Source organism: Filicampus tigris, chromosome 7, assembly GCF_054856515.1.
Source record: "Filicampus tigris isolate MCC_2025a chromosome 7, RoL_Ftig_1.0, whole genome shotgun sequence".
NCBI lineage: Eukaryota > Metazoa > Chordata > Actinopteri > Syngnathiformes > Syngnathidae > Filicampus > Filicampus tigris.
Genome location: NC_141223.1, coordinates 10,389,541 through 10,405,748, shown reverse-complemented (window position 1 = coordinate 10,405,748; position 16,208 = coordinate 10,389,541). Strand labels below are relative to the sequence as shown.

Genomic DNA, 16,208 nt, shown 5'->3' with positions numbered 1-16,208 from the left:
TAAGTGTCACCAATGACCCTGATTAAAAATATCTGTTTAAATGCAAATCACAGAACCCAATGAGCATGTATGAATACAATTTGCAAACAAATGGAAATCCCTTATATTAAAAAAAAAAATCTTAAAAGCAATAGCATATACTTGATTGTATTAAAAGTTAATAAGAAGCATATACAGTACTTTGTGGTTTGACATTCTGACTTCTGTAACGACTGTAACGATCCCTCTCCAAAACATTTCAATTTGATCACGAATGCACTGGGGAGCGAACTCATATTGGCTGAGTTTGGATTGCATATAATGGAAGACTTCCTGTGTACCAAGCACTGCACCTTCGCCTGGACACGTAGACCTTAACTTCCTCCTCAATTCCATTATAGCCTTGCCCTAAGAAAGAAAATTAGTACAATAGCCTTATCTTAAATATCTAAAGTATTCCACCCAACCTCTGAAGAATGGTCAAGAGTGACCACACCTCAAAATCTGAGGCATGGGTCACAGAAGGTAAATATGAGAAAGAAACAAATGAGGAAGGACACCTGGTTTAAGAAGAGGAGAGCAGCTGCGTTGTTCCGGGGGGAAAAAGAGCTAACAAACAGAAGCATCATTTGTTGATTTCACATTTGCACCCATGCCAACTTTCTCGGGGGTTGCCACTTAAACCTTTCACGCCAACTAAAGAAGGACTCATTATGAATTGCAATGTACACTGCGAGCGCGTCATGGCCTATAATTCAAAGAAAAAAGATAATGCCATGAACACAAACAGTGTATACACAGAGTCTACACAACTTTACATTATAATCTGATGAAGAATATCTGATATCACCTTTCAGCATCATCTGATCATTATCAGAGAGTGTGCAAGTCATTTACAGTAAGTCCGGGAAGGTACATTGGGGGCACAGAAACTTTGTATTGTCTTTATGCAATTTATCTGCAGCAGGATCTCCAGGGAGTGAAAGACGTGTGCACATGTACATGTGTGTTTGATTAGGCAGTGGAGCTAAATGTTTTCCTGACATTGTTTACAATAAAAAAAACAGGGTTTTAATTTATCATAAACAAACGAAACAGAGAGGATGGAGGTAAATGAGTATGCAAATGTGGTTACACTCAGGGACACACACATAGGGACACAACACTAAACAATGGAGACAGCCAAACTGCTAAGCTCACAGCATGTCAAGGAGAATGGAGCAGGAAAAGGGAGGATGTGTGAGAACACACACAAACACACACACTAAGAATAGGTAAGAGCAAGAGGAAGTGATAGGAAGACTCTCTCAAAGGGGCCTCATATCCAGTTCTGCAAACAAATGTAAGCCAGCTGGGGCACAAATAACATACAACAAATCACTGCAATGTCCGAATAATACAAAGTCACAAATAAGCAGGGATACATTTGTTTTGGATTTTTCCTTATACGGTAGATAGATAGATATTTTGTTTTGACTTGTGTTTTTTAAATTCAGCTAGTTTTAATTAGTTGTTAGAGTGGGTTTGTTAGTTTTAGATTTCAAAAAAATGCTTTGTTTTATTTTACAATTTATCTTGTGTGTCCAAACATTTGACTGGTTTCATTTCTACTTTAACTAATTGTATATTATATTACATACTTATTGGCGATGTACATGAGAGCAAACTGCACATGATTATTGAATGCCTTTGCACTGTGACTGTCATACAAAACATGATCAATGTACTGTATGGTTGATGCATGTGACCTACTGTATAGTCAAAGTAGTACAATAATGTGGATGCCTAGCATGTTCATCCTTTGACCTACATTCCCCCAGTGTTAGCTATCCTGGACAGATGCCCATTTTGTGGACGGACGGGCGGAGGATGAGAAGTCTTTCAAAAATAATGGACTAAGGATGGAAGCGCTTCGAAAGGACGAGGACGGACGGGGGTCAGAGGACGATTATTTTTATGAATTTGGACAGAGGGATGAGGATGAAAGTATACACAGGACGCGACTAGAGGACGGACCAGAAAAAAACGGTAAAGTGCCCATCTCTGGAAATAATAAATGTTATACAGCAGTACTGTACGTCCGTTTGAAAACAGACACTTCACATTGTATACAATCAAATATAAACATCTGTCACAAAAACAACCTGGCATAAAGCACGCATAAAATTCTAAATGTCTTTGTCGATGTTCGTATAAGGGATATGTTTAACAACATCAGTGTCTCAGACATGGCTGGGAGTTTTTTTGGGGAAGGCTAATCATTTGGAGCTCCCAGACGACAGCCTGTCTGGTTGAGCGGGGACTCAAAACACCTTCTATTGTGCATGTGTGGGTGTGCTAGAGGGTGTGTGTTCACTTCACAATCCATTGTGGCTCTGTGATATGTGCATCTCCAAGCATTGACACCCTTACAGTATATGCTATGTGTCCGTGTGTGTGTTACCCATTGTACAATAAATCCGTCTTGGATCACTAGTTCCTCAAAAGTTTATGACAATCCAAATGTTCACTGTCATGGCTTTAACCTTTGACTTCTTCTGATGTCAACCCCCTATCTTTCTCTTCCATTTAAAAGGTTGTGGGGTCATTGCTGTTGTGTGTGCGCACGTGGGTGTGCATGTGTGTGTGTGTGTGTGTGTGTGAGCATGTGTGTGTGCATTCCAATATTTGCTGATAATGCGAGTCACCTTTAACTTGCCTGTGGGTCTTTTCTTTCCCACTCGAACTTCTGGTTAGTTGAACCTTTCCTTTGCAGCCGATAAAGGTTCACAGATAATGGTTACACTGAGTGATTTATTACTTATTAATTAGTATATTAGTATACTTATGGGCGGCACATTGGTCGATTGGTTAGCACGTCCGCCTCACAGTTCAGAGGTCGTGGGTTCGATCCCAGCTCCGGCCTCCCTGTGTGGAGTTTGCATGTTCTCCCAGCGCCTGCGTGGGTTTTCTCCGGGTGCTCCGGTTTCCTCCCACATTCCAAAAACATGCTTGGTAGGTTAATTGCAATCAGTCAATGATATTTTGTACAAGTCATCAGTGTTCACCTAAAATATGCACTATTCATGTTGCACTCCTCAGTCCAAACAGTTTGCACGGCTTCTAAAAGCTCCACCTTGCTGCTATTATGTGTTTCTTTGTTTCTATGTTAGCAGCAGCCAAAATGTCTTGTAAATTGTCAGGAACAAAACAACAAACAGATGCTCATGCTTCAGTATCTCCCTTTTGTTTTAATTTAAATGTCCTGATTTACAGTACATTTGTTTTCCGATATGATCTAAAATTAGACGATAAGTAGGGTTGGGCATTGATAACTGGGAATCGAGTGGAACTGGGACCATCGTTCTCTCGGAATCGTTCAGATTTTACAATCTCTGTGATAAATTTCGATTCCTAGTAAGCCGCTCAAAAAAGCACAAAAGAAGTAGGACGGATTAAAAAAATGCATGTGCACAGCCCGCAGCCCTGCTCCCGCTGTAGCTGCGGCGCAGGTGCATGGCAGCTCGCCCCCACTGTCTGCTCCTCTCGGTCAGCCCTCTCCGATCGCTACATGACGGTAAGCATGGGCCACGGGCGGCTCCTTACCGGAGGTCAAAATCAGCTAAGTACGTTTTTTATGTTATGAAGGATTAATGCAAACATTGAGCTAACAAGTTAAACTAGAACTAAAATTCTGTGTCAACACAAACATGCACATACCTAGCTAATATTTATCTTATAGCATATACCGCTGCAGTATATACATAGATGAATACATATACTGTACACATACAGCATATAGTTACACAGATTGCTTTGATTAGATACATTTTCTGTCAAATATGTAGTTTTTCCTTTCTAAAGAAAAACATTGTTAGCCCATCAATTGGTATTCAGTAGCATGTTTTAAGTAACTGCTGCATTACTGAATTATCTTGAGCTTCTCGAAAGTCAAGGTCTTGTGAAAAATAATATTTAAAAAACATTAAAATAAATATGCTGGTTAGAAATAGCCCTTTGAGTAATTCATAGTAAAGTTCATAAACATTAAAAAGGTAATGAAATTACAGAACAGAGAATTTCATACAATTTGTCCAAAAATAACTCGTCTTTTTTTTTTTATCAGAATCGAGAATCGTTAGTAACCGGAATTGAATCAAAGAAACAGGATCGTAACCGGAATCCCCAAATTCAAATGATGCCTAACCCTAACAATGAGGCGTTTAATTACCCTGCTAACATTATAGAACAGAATACTTGGGATAATCTGCAGCGTGTTCTCTGTACGCTATAAGGTACAGGTAGCAACAGTAACAGTAATATCGTCCACAGCCACCACAGGTCATGACCCAACTACAGCAGTCTTGTTCAGAAAGCAATCACCATCAATGCCCATAACCCCCCTCTTCACCTTTCACATCTCCAGCCATTTATCACGCCAACTAGACAGAAGTCCATTCATCATTGTCTAGTCTTCCTTTCACACATTTCCTCCATCGAACACATTTGTGCTTCTTCTTGAATACATACAAATGCAATTTGCAAATGTTGTATTTTCACCGCTTTCTCATTGCTTGACCCTCATCCATAATCAGTTATTCCTTTTTCTTCTATTCATGCCTTATGCTCTAACATAGCGTGTGGCTGTGAGGGATTGTGGCTTTCCTCTTCCCCTTCCAGCACTATTTGACAGCTCACTGTGGATCAGAAGGGATCATGGTTTCTAATCCCGGAGACGTGCCCCTGCATGGACACACCTCTGCCTTTGGTCACTGATCTGCAGCTTTGAATCCCCAGTGCCCAGAGCCCTACACATTTCCAAATTACATTTTAAGATTTCCTGTAGAGATGGTATAACGAACAGGAAACCCTGAGGTGTGTTAATGCACATTTACATTGCACATCCACAGTATCCTATGTATATTATTATGTACAGCTACGTATGTAATCACATATTCATTAACAGACGCTCAGTCCACTTCAGCAGGATTCCAGGGTTTCAGTGTGTCATGTAATCAAAGGATTAAGTGGTTACCAAATTGACTTCTAAACCTTTCAGTATATTTGTTCGGGAAAAAAAAGAAACAAATATTTTTCAGTGGTACATAGTATACATATTGTGTTACATTATGTGTGCAAGATGCTCATTATGTGATCGGTGTGATGATAGTGGCCGGTCTTTCTAGCACACATAGTATAGTTACTGTATGTATTCGTATTAATAATATATCTTATATTTGAAAATGTCATTTATTTTCGTATCATCTTACTAGTATATGTCCTCAATGATTGGTTGGGGGTCATCAGTCACTGCCTCATACAGTTAGTGAGGCATTAGGCTCTATTTGGAACGTCCGGAAATATTACAAAATTAATGTGCCTTGCCTGGTAAAAGGTTAAACCAGGATCTCACAAAATGCACTTTTCACTCTGATTTACCAAGGTGATTGGATTAGGTTATGAAATGCATCCTAAAACAGCCTTGCATTGATATCCTGGGATAATTAACCAGTGTACCATTTCCAACTACTGCCGTGATTATAAATGGGGTCTGAGTTCATTAAAATGGATCCTGCGTCCTGTGCCAGGGCCCATCAGATTACAGAGCAGCCTTTATTGCAAGTTTTTTTTTTGTCATAAGACCTAACTGATTGCCACAGAGCAGCCTTTGATTTGGCCACTGAATCTGGGCCCTGGAGGGAAAAGTATGACAATGGAGGAGTAGCGAAGACCACCTTCTATCACCAGGGCAGGATGGGAAGAGCTTAAGATAGAAATCAGCACAAGAAAGAGATAGTGGAGGATATAACATTTCCAAGGTGTTTGCAATCACCCTCCTATTGTTAGATTGAGTGAAACTTGGCCATGTTTCTGATGAGCTGTTGGGCTACACAGTCTCCTGCTTAAATCTTACTGTGACTGGAACACTAGTAAAAGTTGATGATACAACTTGTGATATGCCTACTACAAATGCACAGAAAAAAATATAGATAGGCTAATGGCTTGGATGCAAAGGGGACGTACACTAGGAAAGTTCAGTCTGTTTCAAAGTGGATGAACATGATACAGAAATTATGTTATGCTCTTATGCCATTTCTTTTCACTTCCCCGATTAAGGCACAAATGCTATGCTATGCATGTTAGCATGGTTTTGTTGTTGTTTTGCATTAGAATTCCAAATACTACAGCGAGAGAGAACATTTTTCTTTGTCTTTGTTTACATGTTAGCAACAGGTTGAAACACTGTTGAACAGCAAAGATCCAAATGTACAGTGTAAGCAGTCGATTCACGGCTCTCATTCTACTGTGTGAACACATCAATGGTTAGCTTTGACTCTGTCGCAGGTGATTTACTCCTACAGTGTGATCTGAAACTTAAAACTACCACTCCTAAAACTGTCCAGTGTATGCCCAGCTTTAGCTAAGATCTTGGCCCAGACGACAGGGAATATACAGGTGTAATTGTGACCCAACATCTAAAGTACATAAAAAGCACAGTCGTCAGACTGGAACTAAATCTCTATCCACTTCACTTCCTCTTGTGATTTTTGTTTCTCTTTGTCTTTCTACCCCCATCCCTGCTTCTTCATTTTCATCATCCATCGTCTCAGCTCTCCCTGGCGAGAAAGGACCATACTTTTGGCAACGAAGACAATGGCAGGAGCCCTCTATCTAAAATAGGCCATGCCCATTTGATGGCCATCCACTTCTTCCTCTTTCTGTCTGTCTTTCTCTGCCTATACATCAGTCCATCTCGCTTTATAAACACCTCCTCTGCTTGCCATCTCTCAACTGAGGGAGAAAAGGCTTTAGCGGAGGAGGGGGAGGTAGGGAAATTTAATGTGAGCTAAAGAGAAAGAGAAGGGCAAGAGAGCAAGGAGGAGAGTGTGCACAAGTGTGGGTTAAAATGGAGAGAGAAGGAGGAAAACAGCCGGAGGAATGGGGGAACGGCATTGAAGGGGGATTGAAAGAATTGCAGGGTTGTGATGGTACAGCCAGGGTATTGATTCGGGGCCTTTTGACATGCTAATTTGCTTGCTGACTGCTTTAATCACTCCCCCTTCCCATCATGAGCTTCAAAGAGGATGCTTTTCAAAAAGATGGGCGAGAGGAGAGGAGAGGAGATTGAAATTGTGACGTATTTCTTCCCCATTCTGATGTTTCCAGAGCAAATGCGGAGCTAGCGCCCGAGTAAAAACATCCATCATGTTGGTTGTCAAATTTGTGATGTGCTAATAAGTCTTTGTAGGCTGAACTGTTTTGCATAAAAATGCAACTGTGGCAATTAGTCTAGTTGACTGACGGGAAATTATGAAAGCACAATCACAAATTAACGACAGTGAGACAGTGACTTATTATTGGGGGATGATTATAGCTTCATTCTGTACTTTTTTTTGGGCGGGGGGAGTTACAGGATGACCCAGGAGTCTCATATCACTCGCCTTAATGTGATTGTATATTTCATTTTACTTAGATGTTGCACTTAAAGGGGAAGTCAAGCCAAACATATTTTTCAAGAATATGTTCTATGCAAGCCCACTAGTTGAAACAAGGCATTCTGATAAATATTGTATTTGTGGAATAAGAGCTAATCCACTCATTTTTAGCCATCTCCGGGGGCGGCCATTTTGTCACTTCTGTCGACTGGAAATGACATCACAACTGCTCAGGGCTCAGGTAACAACTAATCACTGCTGGACTTGAGCCCTGAGCAGTTGTGATGTCATTTCCAATCGACAGAAGTAAGAAAATGGCCATCCCCTGAGATGGCTAAAAAGGGGGGGATTTTGCTGCTTAACTCATATTCCACAAAAACAAATATTAATCAGAATGACGTGTTCAACTAGTCGGCCTGTTAGGAACATATTGTTTAAAAAAATGTGTTTGGGTTGATTTCCACTTTAAGAACAGCACTGTCTAACAAAAGCACAATAAATGATGTATTATGTTATCCCTACTGAGCTGCGTACTGTTTTTGTCACCAGCACAAAAAGCCCTATTATTGGATTTTTTTTTAATGATATTTTGTACTTGACAAATGTTAAAATATATCTGTAGAGAGAGTAATTGAAACTTTTATGGACGTTATATTTCTGCTATTTCACGTGGTGATTTATTGAAAACTGAACATGTGGATTTTATTCCTCTTTTGAGGTTCCGCTTTATATTAATTAAGCTGTCTGTACACCAGTGTTCTATGAATGACAGTCAGAAGATCAAATCTATACAAAGCATTCCAAAAAAGCCATTTGAGCGGAATTCCCTTTTTTTGTACTACTGGCATAAAGTAAGCTAAATATGTGTATACTTGCCAGCATATACACATTGTACGCTACGCAGCAGGCGCTGTGGGAGCTGCAAAGCCATCAGCTCGGGTCACGCTCCATCACTGATGGCTTCCTGCCCTTAACAGGGCACCGTGAGGATAAAGAGAGGGTGGTGAGTGTCAGGAACTGTGAAGGAAAGAAATGCGGCAGCACAGCATCTCATGCAGGAAAAACATTTCAGCACCTCAGCTAATGATAGCTGAATTACCACCAGCACTTGTACTGCCCCTCCTTATTTTGACCAGACAAGGCAATGTGTATTATGAATATGGATTTTTTTTTTCTTTTTGGCGATAAGCAAATGTCCAAATACTATTTTTTTCTGATTTTTAGTGACAGTGGTGATTATGTGAAACGTTTTGTCTTGCAATCAACATCTGCTGTTCTTTCCTGCTCTCGTTTGGTTGATCCCTTGTGTCTACTCAGCAGCACAAAATGAGCCTCTCTGGTGGCAGGGTGAGTGATGAGTACATTCACCTCCACTCCGCTGCGCTCCGTTCTGCTCTCAGTGTCTTTGCTTGTGTGCTAATGCATACTAATATGTGCATCTGCAGTGCAAATTTGCCAACATGTGTACTTGACTACATTATACAATATGCAATTTTTAGATTCGAGAGGAGAGATGTTTGTACAAAAATGTTTGAGCAGGACTTGGCTGGCATTTGGACTATTGCACAGGCTTTTGTGCACACGGTGGTGTTTGTGGAAAAAACGACAGGTGATGATGTTCCATTGTCTTGTCTGTCTTTCAACAATGACGGTAATCTCATTATTCAGCCCACTTCCATTTTACAAACACTAACCAAAAAACAAAGCAGCCTAACAGAAAAAAAAGACCTTAATGGAGATCAGGAACTTAAACTGAAAGCAGGTTGGAGGCAGAGACACGTGAAAAGAGATGCAACAGGAGACCAAATACAAACAACCACACAAACAAGGACAGTAATTGTTAATTTATGTGAATGAAGAATGGAAAACAGAAAATAGATGGATTGAGATTTTTATTTGCATAAAACTACCAGGGACTATCAGGCAAAATAGAATCATGAACTGAATTTAGATATACTCCATCCATCCATTATCTGAACCGCTTATCCTCACGAGGGTCGCGGGCGTGTTGGAGCCCATCCCAGCTGTCTTCACTGTCAACAAGGGGAGCGCAAGAATGAGGGCAAATCTCTGCGCACTGGGGACCAACTCCATCCCTAAAATCTCTTAACTGATGTCTCAAGTATGTAATGGTGGTAAGGCAGAGTTGACTGACCTGTTCCCTGAATCTGAGCCGTGATTGGTCGTCGTGAGCAGTTGTGATGTCATTTTCAGTTGACAGAAGACAAAATGGCCGCCCCCAGAGGGGGCTAAAAACGAGTGCATTTTGCTGCTTAACATATTCCACAAACACAAAATTAATCAGAATGCCGTGTTTCAACTAGTGGGCCTGCTGGGAACATATTCTTGAAAAAAATATGTTTGGGTTTACTTCCGCTTTAAGGTAGTTTTCAGTACCAAACTACCATAACTATATTTTATACAGTACATGTGTTGCTGATTGGAAGTGACTAGGGGATTGTATGTGTGAGCGTGAGGGGACGTGGGCGTTGCTCTGTCTAAAGTGTCTGTCACCTTCACGCCTTAACAGCACGTTGTCCACAACAAAGACACAGACCAACAAATACAGCCTGGAAATAAACCACTAATATAAAAACAGAAAACCTGCTCATTTCCTAAAAAACATTCAGACAGAATATGATGACGATGATGATGACGATGATGATGATGGTGCAAAAATCAAATTGCTGCCAGTGCACTTCATCCTCCTCCTCTCTCTCCTTGATGAGACAAATTGTGATTACCATCACCCCAGAGTGACACATGTAGTCCACTAGTCTCCCCTCACCCCACCAGCACATCAACATCCGTCCAAAAGTATGAACCCCGTCACCAGATGAGGAGCGAGAGGACACCCTGACCCCCACCTTTCAACAACAGAGCAGCGAAAGGGATCCCAAATGCAAACATACAGAGTCCTCTCTTTTTTAATCAGGGGCCCCTTGGACCTCCATGCCCCGGTTGCCCCTCTCGCTTTAGCCTATAGGCGACTCCCTCGGCACTCTTGGCCCACCTTGAGCACAGACGCACACTCTACACAGCTGTCAAAACCCTGATGCCTTAATCAATCCTGGATCCGCAACCCTGTCAGACACAGTGCTAAGATGGATGCACGAGGGGCTCACCTCTGACCTCTGCCAGGGGTGGAGAATGCAACTCCTACATGCCCCACCACCCCCTCTTTCTCTCTCTCTCTCTCACACACACACACACACACACACACACACACACACACACACGCACGCACGCACACCCCAACCCTTAGTACCACCAGCCACACTGGGCCCTGACGCTGCCCCCAAACAATGACGGACGAAATCCCATTTATCCTGCGCTGGGAACCAGAAGCCAAAGACTCACTAACCTGGTAGCACACAAACAGGGGAAAATACAACCTATATTATAAATACACACTCACAAATATAACATTGGTATTGAACCTGAATCAAGATTTAAGCCACATTAACTTCATCACTTCATGTCTCCAAATGCCTCTGTCAGTAAGTTCAATAATTCTCTCATAAAAACTTGTCACACTGGGCAGTATTACACAGCTTATCAAAGCACGAGCCCCTATTTTTTTTTTAACCTTTTGGTCACTTGAGCGCAAGCAAGCATACAAACAACATTAAGTTACCTAAATAAAATGTTAAGATGTTCTTTGATAGTTATTAGGCGACCCAAGAAGGAATGGCACAACAAACGTAAGTATACTAAAAAGTAGTGCAGTGATATAGGCCTTAGTGGATGTTGGCTTGAAAAGCAACGCTGCCATTAAAGTGACTGCATACTTCATATGATCATGGTTTACAAATTCTTTATAGCCTTTTGGACTGTATGGGTTTGGGTTTTTTTCTACTGAAATTGAACAGATTTACAGTAGTATCGAGAGGTCTGAGCAAAGTGGGACACTCAGGAATTGGGCTGAGGTTCTCATTTTGATTTGAAGTGAACAATTTCCAGTGAAAGCTATTTAACATTCATTTAAAGTCTGTAACTAAATACTAGTCGTGGTCTCCTTTTTCAACCCTCCATCAATCCATCACTGTGAGGAAAGAAACACAGCCTTTCTGACAACTCAAATCAGTTGGTTTTTGTACGGGAGGACAAGCACATGTTGTCATCCAGAACCATCTGTGACCACTTGGACGGCTTTTCCTAGGCTCCCCAAGCAGCTAGCGCTACCTCTAAATCACTAGTCCTGTTTGTCATGCAATTAGTCCAAGATAAAGGCTCTCCATAAATAAGGAGAGGCGTCCTTGTCTGCCCCCTTGTTAATCACCCGTGCTCAGCCTATGACCCCTCACTGCCGAAGCCCTGTGCCTATTGAGCATGTTAGTCACAAGAAGTCTGTGGGTGTTGTGCAGGCTGCACCAATAGAATGCTGTGTAGAATCGGCTATCAGTTGAAAACTAGGTCTCAACCTGGTCACATGCTGCACTCAATCTGCAAAGCATTACTTCTTAAATTTAAGAAACCAGTATAATAAACTTCCACTTAATGAAAAAGAAAGATGTGAAAACTCATGTTTTTATTTGAAAGTATTCTCCATTAACAGTAATGCTGAAATATTTGTGTGTGTGTCTGTGTGTAAATTAGTCCATAACTTCATTGTCATGCTGGCTGTTCTGTCCTTCTGATAAAAAACATGAGAGGAGAATCTCTCCTCTGACCTTTGACCCCCATCAAACAGCCTATTACGGGATCACAGTTAGCTAAGGAATAATTGTCCTCGAAGAGCCATTCCCCACAACCAAATATCACTTTTTCAATCCCATCTCAGACCTGCATATTTTCACTCCTCTTATACCTGATCAAAATGATAAATTCTTAACGATATTTTTGTCTAAAGCTCTGCAACCCCATTAGAGCCTCCCACCCTCTTCCTGGAGTCGCCAATTCTCAAGGGATGAATCCCAATGCACAACACAGTGGGCCCACTAATTACTTCTCTCATTATTACGTCTAATGCTCAAGCAGACGCTGAAAAAAAACTGCAGCAAGAACACTCGAGACAAAAGATATCCGCCTGAGTGAGAGGTCGAGGAGGCGGTTTGGATCAAGAGAAGAGAGCGCCAAGTATAAAGGCAAAAGAGGGAGCGAGAGACGGGAATACGTTAAATGTATAGCTCGAGTGGAAAAACTCATCAAAACAGAGAATGTTTCCATTGCTTACCTTGGCAGTCTGCATTTTGCTCCTCATACCCAGGGTTGCATAGGCAGTTTCCAATGGGCACCAACCACTCTCCATCGGCTCCGCAGTACATTTTTGGAATCTCTTTCTCCTCTGAATTATCCACGCACGATCCACGAACTTCCACAAGAGAGGAGGTATCGGCTCCAGTTGTTGTATCAGGAAACTGGGCCAAGTTCCGCACCGCCAAAGGACATTTTTTGTAGAAGACTCTGACGGACACAAGTGCAATGCATGCTCCGACATCCTGGAAGGCCAAATAGAAGCCCTTCCGGGTCAGGGCACCTACATCGCGCACCTCCGTATTCAGCTTCATGATGCGATCGCCGATGTCCACCTGAGTGAAACTCTCATCAGCGGCGATAGTATCAATTTTAGCAAACTGGTTTTCACGAATGTAGCGCTCTTTGTCGTTGTTGGACTCATAGTAGTAAAGATTGAAGGTTTCCTTGCAAGTTCCCATGAGCCCAGGAAGGCTGTTGCAATCTCGGAGGGTGAACTTGATCTCGATGTAGACGCGCTGGGCACCTCCACGAGGAATCCAGTCTGTGCGGAGCCAGTTGTTCTGGTTTGGCTCCATGACATTGCACACCTGGTACGTCCGAATGGGAATGTTCTTCTCATCCATGATGCTCACCTCCTCCCACTGGTGGAAGTGCACAACCAATAAATGTTACAAAGAGGCTTTCAAACGTATCTTTGACCAATACGCTGAAGTCATTTTCATGAACACTGCCATAAAATTTGACCAATTATATGCTAGTTTTAGAAAATTAATGAATTACTGTTCAAATAATTGAATTTATAATGCATACATTGTTCATAACTATAAGCTGTTCATTGCCTAGAGTTATGGATACTTTGACAAAAAAGCATGCAGGGAAGATTAGTCAATATTTCAGTGTCAGCAGAGCTATTAATTGATGGCCAAACTTTATGCATATTTCATCAATTGTACCTAATGGACTTGTTAGGTTCAAATAGACCCTCATGTAGATATTTACTGTATATGTAATTTGCTTGACTGAGAGAGAGGAAATCATTAACTCACAACACACGCTATATATATATATATATATATATGTACACATATATATATATATATATATATATATATATATATATATATATATATATATATATATATATATATATATATATATATATATATATATATATATATGGGTGGTCTCTGAAATAATAGTAATACTGTAATGTGCCTGTTTTGAATCCAAAGACATGATCGGAAGTTGGAGACCGAGACACACATGTCCACTGCTTCTATTGCTATGAACTCATTGTAGGAGGAGACGTAGACTGGAGCTGCTGGGATTACGTTATCTTGCGTGACTTGTTTTATTTCTTCTGAGCAGGGAAAGAGATTTTTTTTTTTAGGTGCAATAAAAGTCCCTTCCTGACAGGGCACTACTCATAGATATACAGAGATTCAAACTGTGTATTTTGCTGTGAGTTTGGCTAAAAGTATGAGCAATGAGTCCTGCTGCTGTCTCTACATCATTGCTGACAATAATCACAAGAAAGGAGTGTCGGATCACCATTGTTCTGTGAGATTTGTGTGGTACCTTAAGTTAAAAAAACGTATTTATTGCTTCATGACGGTCAATGCTAAACATAGCTGTGACTCCGCGTTCAGTAAATGTCCATCATTCCCCGCAGCTCTGAGCTATTCTGCTCACGTCACTTTGTGCGCTTTTGTTGTGGAAATCAAGCAGAACCGAGGTAAGGCCACACCTTTCCCTAATCGTACAGAGAAGGCAGAAGAAGACCAATTGGCTCTAACGAAATGGATGAATGCATGCTTGCTGAGGCTGCCAGAGTCCTGTCAGTCACTTGTGTGATTCAATGGCAGAAGGGGGAATATGAGCACAGCACAGGCCAAGTTCATTGAAAACAGCTTCGAAGCAGAGCCTGCAGCAGCTGCACCATATGGAATTCCGTTTCCCCTGGGTTCATATTCATTAAATAACATAATAGATACTAATTTGTATTAATTTTCATTAAAGGGTTCATTTGAGGCCATGGTCAAACTTTGACTAGTGATTATATCCCATGCTATTGAGCAAGAGGATATCCAATAAGAGGTCAAGCACTATATCTGTTGTGTTTTCCGGCATCATTACAATTACCGTACATGTTTATTATTTTTCCTCATTCAAATTCACTGTTGACATCACATTAGAGCGAGGATCACATATTTGGTTCACGCTGCCCCCTATTGCGGAAAAGCAACCGTCTTTACACTCATCCGGTGGCTATAGGTGAACCCCACTGTACTTTCTCGTGTATTCATTCGTTCCAGAGGACCCTCTCTCTACCAGCAAGCCCCTCCGCTCCCCTCTTCCTTCCACTCTCTGGCAGAAAAGGATATAAAGTTTCTCCACAAAGGGCGATTCAATTCACCGTCTATTCAGGAAACCTGACGCCTGCTGCAGTGTTGCCCCTCTGACCATTACAGAGAAGGGCAGCAAGGAGAAAGGGGAGCATGTTTTAAGAGGTAACTACAGGGGATGTTCCACAGAGTCTTCATGAAGCATACAAGATGTTTTTAATAATTTGTTTTTCAGGATTATAAAGACTGCTCCTTGATCTTAATCTCAGCACAAATTTTGCCATAAATAATCAAGGATTTCGGGTGAAGGGTTCACCGTAATCCCTGATTGGGTTCACCTGGATAACAACTTCCCAAAGAGTAATGCGTATTTATTCAGTTCATTTATTCATTTCAAGATCCCTTGCCAATGTGAAAGAATATATCGTCCATTTTCTTTCAGTAGAGGAGTAAAAAAAGTTCTGACAAGGGAACACTTACCCCTCCTTCTGTTGGGTTGGCGACCCATCCTAGCTCCCCTTGTGCAGCTCTGGAGTCCAATAACGTGACTAGAAAGCAGGAATAGGAATAGGAGAAATGAGCATTCATTCTGAGTCTGGTCATAGACACCAGCACTGACAAATATAAGGTAATCCACTGAGCTCCAGCAATGTGAGAAAGAAGGAGAAAATATGCCCGTCGAGGGAAAGAACCTTCATTTCCTTGATTTTTGGAATTAAAACGCACACGGTCGAAGGAAAAAATAGGTTTAAAAAAACGTATAAATAAGAGAGAGCCAATGATGCTCAATGCTCATTAAAGCTAAACTGAAATATATATATATATATATATATATATATATATAAATGTTGAAATGCCATTTTTACTTTTAACGTTTGATTATTTTTCTTTAAGTGTATTTCAAAGAAACAAATGTCACCCACACCTTCCTTGAAATTAAAGGTTCCCAATACACACACACACAGACACACACACGTTTATTGAATAGCAGCTTCAAAAGCGCTACAGTCGAAATCAATGACAAAAACGTCTATTTAAATTTGAACGCACGCGTTTATCTAGACAAATTGATTCGAATGAGCCACCATCATCAAATAGGTATGTTCAAGCAAATGGCCAAAAAAGAACAGATTTTTGCGCAGACGTTTTTTTTTTCTTTTCCTGAAACGAGCAAAACATTATACTAATGGACGCGCATATATTTTAAGATGCATACAAATAACCACATAAATTAGTTTAAATACTGCCTTGTGTGCAGGGCTACTGGGTT

The 16,208-nt window shown here is 41.0% G+C and overlaps 1 protein-coding gene across 1 annotated transcript in view; it reads right to left on the bottom strand.

Annotated features, from left to right (window-relative positions):
* Window positions 1-16,208, bottom strand: part of LOC147144752 (ephrin type-A receptor 4-like) — a 48,452-nt gene that overhangs the window by 31,269 nt on the left and 975 nt on the right. The window contains exons 2-3 of the mRNA XM_086035346.1: window positions 15,419-15,486; window positions 12,571-13,234 (exon numbers count right to left, since the gene is read on the bottom strand). Coding sequence (XP_085891472.1) covers window positions 12,571-13,234; window positions 15,419-15,486 — 732 coding nt within the window. The remainder of the gene's footprint in view (window positions 1-12,570; window positions 13,235-15,418; window positions 15,487-16,208) is intronic.